The sequence below is a fragment of the Triticum dicoccoides genome, chromosome 7A (assembly GCF_002162155.2).
Source record: "Triticum dicoccoides isolate Atlit2015 ecotype Zavitan chromosome 7A, WEW_v2.0, whole genome shotgun sequence".
In the NCBI taxonomy this organism is placed as follows: Eukaryota; Viridiplantae; Streptophyta; class Magnoliopsida; order Poales; family Poaceae; genus Triticum; species Triticum dicoccoides.
In genome coordinates, this window is record NC_041392.1 from 361,354,909 (window position 1) to 361,364,630 (window position 9,722).

General features: G+C 44.1%; 1 protein-coding gene across 2 annotated transcripts; it reads left to right on the top strand.

The window, feature by feature from the left end:
• Positions 1 to 6: 6 nt before the first annotated feature.
• On the top strand, positions 7 to 6,527 carry LOC119329667 (afadin- and alpha-actinin-binding protein-like). 2 transcript variants are annotated; one of them, XM_037602733.1, is made up of 13 exons: positions 7 to 174; positions 842 to 939; positions 4,097 to 4,193; positions 4,277 to 4,366; positions 4,510 to 4,572; positions 4,671 to 4,748; positions 4,829 to 4,894; positions 4,972 to 5,049; positions 5,208 to 5,318; positions 5,547 to 5,624; positions 5,733 to 5,852; positions 5,964 to 6,007; positions 6,080 to 6,527. In XM_037602733.1, the coding sequence occupies exons 1-13, from the start codon at positions 16 to 18 to the stop codon at positions 6,138 to 6,140; spliced, it is 1,143 nt and encodes a 380-aa protein (XP_037458630.1). In that variant the 5' UTR covers positions 7 to 15; the 3' UTR covers positions 6,141 to 6,527. The 2 variants fall into 2 exon arrangements, with proteins under 2 accessions (XP_037458630.1, XP_037458631.1); XM_037602734.1 differs by lacking the exons at positions 7 to 174; positions 842 to 939 and adding an exon at positions 1,720 to 1,911.
• The last annotated feature ends 3,195 nt before the right edge of the window (positions 6,528 to 9,722 follow it).

Below are 9,722 nucleotides of genomic sequence, written 5' to 3' on the forward strand. Positions count from 1 at the left end.
GGCCACCCCTCTCTGATGGCTGTGAGGGCCGACTCGTCGCTGTGTTGTTGCTGCAGCGGCGATGTGGGGACATTCGCCGACGCGGGGAACCTCGAGCACTGCGCCAAGTACCTCAATCAGACGCTCGTTACCTTCGGTTTCCCGGCCTCGCTCGACCTATTTGCCACAGATCCGGTCCGTCGCTCACGTCTCCTGCCTTTCGAGACAATGTCGTCCCTTTTCTCTAAGCATTGGTGTGAATTTTGTGTCGACTTTTCGGTTAGGATCTAACTTGCCATTTGCATGCTATTGTATTAATTTTATGGCAGTTTCGGGTGCTCTTTCTGCTCGTTTTCCAGTTAAGGGCATATTTGGATTTCAGAAATTTCAAAACGTAAGAAATAGGAAAAACGCTGGATTCAGATGCCATGTACTTCCTACAGGATTTTCTAAAACACATGAATTTTGCCAGAGACGCCTTTGGAAGGTGCACATAAAATAAACACGGGAATTTTAGAGGATTGATGAGGAGAGAGAGATAGAGTGAAGGTGCATTGGACTTCTCAAAAGAAAAAGAAAAAGAGGTTTGAGCTCATGATGAGATCCCTATAAAATAGGGGGCATAGCAATGGATTTCATAGGAATTTTGTAGTCCTAATCCTAGGATCCGAAGGGTTTTCATAGGAAAATTTCCTTAGGATTCAAATCCTCTAATATTCCTATAAAACCCCACAATCCAAAGAGGCCCTAAACTGTGTCCGTTTGAATCTTCTTCTTCTTCTTCTTCGTTTGTGGTGAATGGGTGAATGTTATCTTTCAGGTGCTTTTTCTAAATTTTCCGTATTCTGTCTCTGTGGCGCAGGTATCTATTGCAAGAACATGCTACTGCATGTATGCACTGCTGCAGCAGCGCCAGAGAGACATCGAATTCCGGGAATCGACCAATGATCTACGGCAACGGTGAGCTTTCCATTTCTCTGATCTGTATTTGGGGGTATCACTTGGACGTACTATGCAGTGTTTAGTTATGCATTGCACACCAGACCTGCAGGGTAGTACAGTTTAGCAATAAAGTACACCACACAATGCTGCCTTGTAAGGGCAGACTGATAGTCGTCTGTGATGCCTCGTGCTCTGGGACGATATTATTGTGACCACATCTTTTTTACTTCCTTAAGCTTTGTCATGAATGTACATGATGTATCGCTCTGTTTGGTTAATTGACATAATGTTTTGCACCAGGGAATTAGGCCACTGTTACGCAACCTGAAAATGTGACTTCGGATAGTGCATGCCATTCGTTGTGAACACCTTCTGAAGTTTACTCTTTATTAGAGTATGACAGTCCTACAGAATTCAAGCGCAATCTTTCATATTTCTGTGTGTTCCTGCCCTTTTGCCCCCTTTGACCCCTTGCATTTTCTGCTGCTATTGGCTCCAATAACCCAGTTTCCATATTTTTCTTGTGTAATTTAACCAGTTCTTGTACTCGATGTGAGTCCTTTTTTTTGTGAGCCAAACGAATGCCTATAGCTCGGAAACAGACACAATGAAGAAAATGAGGTTTGCCACAATGAACCGAGTGTGATTTGAGATGACATCAGTATAGCACCTGCTCTTTAGCTTTATAACTATATCCTTCGAGTTTGAATTTCAATCTTGCTTGAATATGAAGTTTGAGTTATGTTAATCCACCGAGCATTTTATTTTTGCTGTTGAATCAAACTAGATAGGGTAATTCTATAAGACTGTTGCCTTTGACATCATCTTATACGGGCCAAACCTTAGGGGTGGCCCAATCTTCACGATTGGAGGTGGATTCACTGATGAACACGAAGAACAAGAAGAAAACAAAGGGGAAATCAAAAGGAAAACACACACAGGACAAGATTCACCACCAAGTACTCACTCAGCACAAAGTCAATACAAGAGGTGCATCTTAGATCCAACAAAAGGCATTTCATCCCCAAATTCAAGGAGATGGGGGTTTTGAGAGATAGTTCTTCCCTAAATCCAAAGAGTTGGAGGGCTTATATTATGGAATCTTTACCCATGGGTGGCCTTGTACTCCTGGGAGTCTTCTCCTTCGAGAAGTCTTGATCCCACACAGCCTTGTATTCTTCATGGTTGGAGGTGGATTCACGGATGAACACGAAGAACAAGAAGAAAACAAAGGGGAAATCAAGTGGAAAACACACATAAGGACAAGATGATCCACCAAGTACTCACTCATAGCACAAAGTCAATACAAGAGGTGCATCTTAGATCCAACAAACACACAAAGGGAGAAGGGTAACAAAAGGCATTTCATCCCCAAATCCAAGGAGAGGGGTTTTGAGAGATAGTTCTTCCCTAAATCCGAAGAGATGGAGGGTTTATATTCCAGAATCTTTACCCATGGGTGGCCTTATACTCCTCGGAGTCTTCTCCCTCGGGAGGTCTTGATCCCGCACGGGGTGATAGATTGAGCAAAGCTATCTCAAGTTATTAGTCTCTACTTTGCTAATCCTAGATCTGGTCCTAGGTACGGTTTATATAGGTAAGGGACGAAGGGGTAAGTGGGAGATAGGGATACAAGGGCCGATGTCCCATTTACTATGTCAGGCAGTGTTTCAGATACTCCGGGCCATGTAGGCTGGAGGTTCCAGCCGCTTGGCAGAGTAAGGTGCAATGTGGCTGCTGGATGGTGTGTGCTTCTGTCTAGGGTCTTCGGCCCAGAGGCTCCAGCTGCCTTTGTGAAGACACGTCTTAGTGAGCTGTTTCTTATGTCTGATCTTGGCCCTCTTCGCTACATTCTTGGGATTGAGGTTTCTTCTACCTCTGTTGGCTTCTTTATTTCCCAAGAAAACTATATCCAGGATCTCCTTGCTTGTGCTGCTCTTACTAATGAGAGCACTGTTGAGACTCCCATGGAGCTCAATGTTCACCTCAATGCTTCTGATGGTGATGGCGACCCCTTGTCTGATCTGACGCGTTATCACCATCTTGTTGTGAGTCTTGTCTATCTAGCTGTCACTCGTCTGGATATCTCCTATCCTGTTCATATTTTGAGTCAGTTTGTTTTTGTTCCCAGTTCGGTTCACTATAGCCACCTTCTTCATGTTCTCCATATCTCGCTGTCTTTTCTTTCCCTGATCCAGTTCGTTACAGCTTCAGGCCTGTTCAGATGGTATGTGGGCTAGTGATCCCTTGGAACGCCGTTCACTTTCTGCTTACTGTGTTTTAACTGGCTGTTCACTCGTTGCCTAAAAGACGAAGAAACGGACTGCAGTTTCCGTTCGAGTGCGGAGGCTGAGTTGCGAGCCACTCCCTCCATTCCAAAATATAGTGCGCCCGCGCTTCCCGAGGTCGAACTTTGACCATAAATTTAACAAACGAGACCGACTGCGGCGGGAGAAAAAGTTACATAATTAAAAACTTCTTCCGAATACGAATTCACTGATATAACTTTTGCTCCCGCCGCAATCGGTCTTGGTAGTTAAATTTACGGTCAAAGTTGAAGCACGGGGATAGAGGAAGCACTACATTGTGGAATGGAGGGAGTATGGCTCTTCTGACGGCAGATGTGACCTGGTTATGGTGGTTACTGGTTCCTTCAGGAGTTTGGTGTGTCTGTTACTACACCTACTACACTCTTGTCCGACAGTACAAGTGCTATCAGTGTTGTGCGTGACCTTGTGAAGCATGAGCTCACCAAACACATTGATGTTGATGCTTCTTCTGTGCGTGCTGGTGTGCAAGATCTGGTTATTGCTCTTCAGTATGTGCCTTCCAAGTTACAGCTGGCGGATTTCTTTATGAAGGGGCAGACTAGAGCTCTTCTCTCTCCAAATTCAGTGTTGTGGATCCACCCTGAATTTAGGGGGGAAGGGTTTTAGAGTTATATATTACGTTTCATGTGTACCCTTCATAATTTCCCTGTAGTACGAGGGGTTTCCTGCATATTTACCACCTGTACATGTGTATACATATTGGCCATTGGCCCCCAGGAAATACAAATTGCATATTTCTAACAACATCAACACAATTGTTTGCAGCCTTTGGAAGGTTTTATAGAATATTGTTAAATCACTATGTTACATATGGCTAATGGCGGCTTGTGTTATACAATGTGCAGTATGCAGTCTGATATTTCAAGACTGGAAGCCAAGATCGAAAGGATGGATGCCCAATCGGCAGCAAAAGATCGAGAGTTGGCCACTTTGACCCGAACGGTTTGTCCTTGTGTCAACTCTGTTTGGATCTTTACCACTTTTGAAACTCTAAAACTAACCCCTAATCCAACCGCAATTACCAGGAGGCCAAAAACACCGCAGCTCTGAAAGCTCATATTGAGAAGCTGCAGCAGGAACGTGACGAATTTCAAAAAATGGTTATCGGAAATCAGGTTAAATGGTCTTATCCTTTTCCTTTCCTTGCAAAAATTTCCTTTTGTTTTGTTTGTTTTATTTGTTTATGGATGATCGAACTAACTATTCTTGTTATGGGACGATGAGGTCCTGTCCTGATTCACTATCTTCCTTCTGTCAGCAAGTACGCACCCAACAAATTCATGAAACGAAGAAGAAAGAAAAGGAATACATCAAATTGCAGGTGAGCTATTGCATTTTTTCTCGTAAGATATGTAACAGACATAGCATGGAGATATTATCTGAATTGTTGCTATTGGACGGAACTATTTCTATTTGCAGGAGAAGCTAAACCAAGTATTGATGGAGAAGAAAAAGGAATCATCACGTTCAGGAATGGAAATAATGAACTTGTTGCAGGTGCTGTGTAAGCGAAACTTTGCTTGATGACGTTGTGTAAGGTTTGCTTTGCTTGATGACGTTGTTATTTTGTTTAACAGAAAGAGGGACGACAGCGTGGAACATGGACTGGAAAAAAGAATGACAATGACTACTACAAAATGATTGTAAGTAGCGAGCCACTTCTGTAAAACTGATACGTAGCTGGTTGAATATATTCTAAGGAAACCTTGAATGCATTCAGGTTGATGCATATGAAGTGAAGAAACAAGAACTAGTCCAGGAGAATGCTGATTTGCGGGCACTGTTACGTTCGATGCAGGTAAATACTGCGATATTCCACATTTCATTCCTTAGTTGTTTGTTAATGTATGGGTGTGTAATATTCTAAGTTGCTAATAGGATTCACATTGTATTATCCCTTTCATTATAGATGTATATACACCGTGTTCTAATCTGAGTAATAATGTTCTATATCAGATGGATATGCGTGAGTTCCTTAATGCTCCAACTGGATCATCACAGCCTGCTGTTGCTGGTAATGGAAGACAGGAGGCAGGGTCTCCCCAGTCCCCACTTGGGGGCAAGACGGTATGCAAGCCTAATCTTCTTTGCAGAGGTTTTTGTTTGTTCACATTTTTCTCCTAAAAATCCACATTGTTTCTGCCATGTATGATATCGCAACAGAAGCATAAAGAATGTAAAATTGGGGAAAATGAAATATTTGGTCGTCATGTGTTTCCTTCTTTTCTGTCACATGATTTGCTCAGTTGGAGTCGCAAGATCCATCCTTTATTTTGTTGGGCTTCCTCCTGCCAGGATGTCTTTGACTTGCCCTTTCACATGGCCAGAGACCAGATAGAGGAGAGTTTGCGCACTAAAATGGCTTCAGTGAAGGTAGCAATCACTGAATTGCTACACGTTCCTTATTTTTGATGTTTCAGTATGCAAACTGTTCTCCCTCTCACTGTCCTCTTTAACTTTGTAAAACAAATTACTGCGCAGGCACGAATGACGCAACTTCAAGATGCTCAAAAAGGTGCTGAAGTGACCTCGGAAGTTACCGAGCGTGAACTTGAGCTTGAAGCTCAGTTAGTTGAAGCCAGAAGCATCATCCAAGAGCAGGTATGTGGTGTTTAACCACTCATAAATCAGAATTATTTATAGCATTGAAATAACAAAATATTTTAGTGCGCAAACTGCTCAGTAACCTACATTTGGGAACTGAATTTACAGGCGTCCATCATGTCTAAGCACTTCTCCAAGTCTGATAAACCAAGGTGGTTTGATACATATTCTCTAAAGTTCCCTTCTGTTTAAACCCAAAACTATATTCTTTTACTGATTCGCAGGAGGTTAAGTGGCCTGGATGCCGAGCGTGAGGCGATTCTTTCTGCTTCTACAGATGTGTAAAGATATATTCATGGTGAATTTCTGTTCTGGAAGGCTGCAAGGCACATCATTTTGGTCTGTGATGGAGGTCTCTTCCTGCCATGGTAGCACCAGTGCCGCGGCAGCCTATGTAGCATGATGTGCAGGAGCATCTCTCCTGCCGTTGCTAACTGATAATCCCGTAGGTATGGCTGCCGCTACTGGTATTCCTCTGATGGAGCGGAGTCTTATGCAGCCTGCTGTCTTCGGAATGTAATTGTGCCTCGTTTTAGTTCAATGATGTGGTTCATCTTGTGGCAACTGTTATAGCTCGTTTGGCACCTCGGTTTTCATTTCATTTGAAATGAAACGAAAACACATTCATCATAGGATATTTTGTTGGGAGGAAGTTTTCTAGTTTGGCAGCCAGATGGATTTGTGAAATGAAATGAATCTCATATGTTCCATCCGGCTGCGAGTTGGGGAGTTGTGGCTGCCGGTGGAAAACGAGTCCGACTTTGGTTGTGGCGGGCGTTGGCGGTGTCTACGCGCCGTTACATCGCTTTTGCGGTCATTTTCTCCTCGCTTAGACTGTTTCGAGGGGAAACCCTTGATCTGGGTATCTTAGATCGGACCACGACCTTGATCTGGGTATCCTAGATCGGACAACGACGGTGCTATTCCTTGATCTAGGTATCCTAGATCGTACAATGACGGTGCTATTGGTGCTGTATTCCTTCATGTGGGCATTGTTTTGGAGCAAATGCTTGTTGGAGTAGTCAAGAGATGGTGACATCTACCGTGTCAATGTTGGCGGGTCTTGGTGGCATGGTGCTACACAGTCTTGGCGGCAGATGCGTCTGGATGGGCGAGCGCAGGGCGGTTGTGTTGTTTGGCGTCGTGGTGACCTCCTCGCAAGGTTGATGCGTCAATACCTTCTTTGAAGATGGATTGTCTTCGGTGGCGGTGACCACTGAGAGTCAGTCGGATCGATATGTGCCCCAGACCCGGCATTATGGTTCACCTCTTGCCTCTCGGCGCTCGATAACTTATTCCCACCAAATGAGGACATAGTCTTGGAACTCAAGGGATGTCATCGCGATCTTCTTCTCTTCTTCATAGTTGTGCAAATGGAAGATTTTGTCGACCTTCAATGCCCATGAAAGGTACTCTTCAGGATCGTTGCTTCCGTTGAACTTGAGCTTGCCATAGCGTTGTTCTTCATTGTGTTGGGGTCGGGGATGATGACACCCGTGTTGTAGATGATTGTCAAGCTCGTGTCGCTCTTGGTGAGGAGGATTGTCAACCTCATGTGATGTAGGGTAGAACCCTAATCGCTCGATCTTTCACGAAAGGAGCGGATCCCGCGAAGAACACGAGGAACACGAGGGGGAAAACGAGGGAAATCACGGGGGGAAACACGAGAGAATCACTCAACCAACAAGAAATAGTCACACATGTGCTAGATCCTCGAGTACAAAGGAGAAGATACACGATCCAAAGTCAACAACGGACGATACACGGTAACCGGTCTTCTCCGTGAGGAGGTCTTGATGTTTTTCCCTAAAGAGGGGTCTTGAATCCGCTTGTGGGATCTTCTCCAAAAGGAGGTCTTGAATCCAAAGGGATCTTCTTCGAAGAGGCCGCGGTCTCTCACGAGGAGTAGATCCGATGTGGATGAGCGAAGCTCTATCTCTAAGTATGAGCTAAACCAACGCTAACCCTAAAACATAGGTGGAGGGGGAGTATATATAGTCTAAGGGGCGAAGGGGTACATGGGCCTCGGCCCAGATGCACTGCACGCAGGCAGGGAAGGCCAGATGTTCGGGTGACGGGCCGGATGTCCGGGCGTTCGTGGAGGGCCGGATGTCCGAGCTGGAGGGCCCAGATGTCCGGGCTGGCGGGGTTGGTCTTGTTGCTCTCGGGTTCGGCGGTGTCCGGATTTCCGGGACGTGGGCCGAATGTCTGGCAGCTCGTGAAGGGCCGGATGTCCTGGCCATGGCCGGATGTCCGGCTGCTGTAGCAGCAGACTCTTCTTCCTTCTCCTTCCTTCGCTCCCGCGCACGCTTGGCCTTGGTCCTTGGGCTCTCCTTGGACTCCTTGGGTGTACCTGAGTATGCACAATAGCCCCGTGCGTTCGGTTTATTCGGTTTACATGATTCGGTTTATACGGTTTTTCGGTATGTACGGTATTAATACTTCGGTAAATACGGTATGAAATTAAAATACGGTTCGGTTTCGGTATATACCAAATTATTTCGGTATGGTTTCGGTATATACCATAAAAACCAAAGTTGACGCGAATTTGAAAATGACGTAATAATAATTTGCAAATTTATGACTCAAAACATATTCTATTTTACACAAATAGTATATGACTATATATATAAGTATATATGCATGCATTGATTCATCTGTTGATGGTTATGGACGTGCTTAGCATTTTAAAAAGAGAAAAATGACAATGTTACAAGAAAAATGTAGGTGCTTAGTAGTGAATTTGACTCATGTACAAGAAAAATGACAACTTGTACGGTTGTTCATCTCAAGAAATATAAATTTATTTTTTACTTCGGTTTATTCGGTTAACCATTCGGTTTTTCGGTATATACCATAAAAACCAAAGTTCAAATCGGTATGAAAAGTTCATACCATACCGAAACCAGAAACCATAAAAACAAAAAAATCGGTTCGGTTCGGTTTATTTTCGGTATGGTTTTTCGGTTCGGTTTTTAAATGCACAGAGTGAATGCACAATGTCCATGCTTGAAGTAGCATCCATGTCTTACATGCGGAAAGGGAAGATTCAGAAAGGAGCGAGTTCACCTTAGGCCCAAAGGCGTATGCTTGAGTGTACATGGGGATGATCGTAGGATGCTCCGCATCATCTCCCCTCCCTTGGGAAAGATCCGACCTCGGATCGTGATCCTCATCACCACGGAAACGTTTGTCGTGGATGGACTTGTAGTTGGACGAAGTGGAAGACATCGCGCAATCCAAGTACCCCAAGGTGTCTCGGGAGTGGTACACATGCAAAAAGAGCAAACACAAACGACACTCGGAAATACAATGGTTAGCGCACACAAAGTGTCCATCATGTAAGAATGAGTCCGTGCGACAAGAGTGAGCATGACAAGGTGCATGAAGCTTATCCAAAAGATATGGAATGGTATGCAAAGCATTCATGGGAGCAAAAACATTCATTATGCACACAAATGTGTTGTGAATATGATCAATGCAATCACGGTGCAAAATGATATCATAGTGAGACGGTTTATCAATAGCATGAATATGGTAATGGATGCTCAATGTGATATGATCATGCAATTGATGGTAGGCAATAAGATCATGATGTATGAATATGCCATCAAGGTATATCACAACAAATTTGCTAATGAAATGCACAAGCTCATATATCATGGATGACATAGAAAGACAAGATGCAACAAGGCAATCGTAATATGAGTCAATCCATGCATAAGATGCAAATTTGTCATGTGTATGATATGTCCATCAAGCATGACATGTGTGGGCACAATCAACAAGTATGGAGGTGTTGGTGTACCAATGCTAAATGTCGTGGCATGAGTGGAGGTTCGAAGGTGCATCCAATAAGTCCGAGCG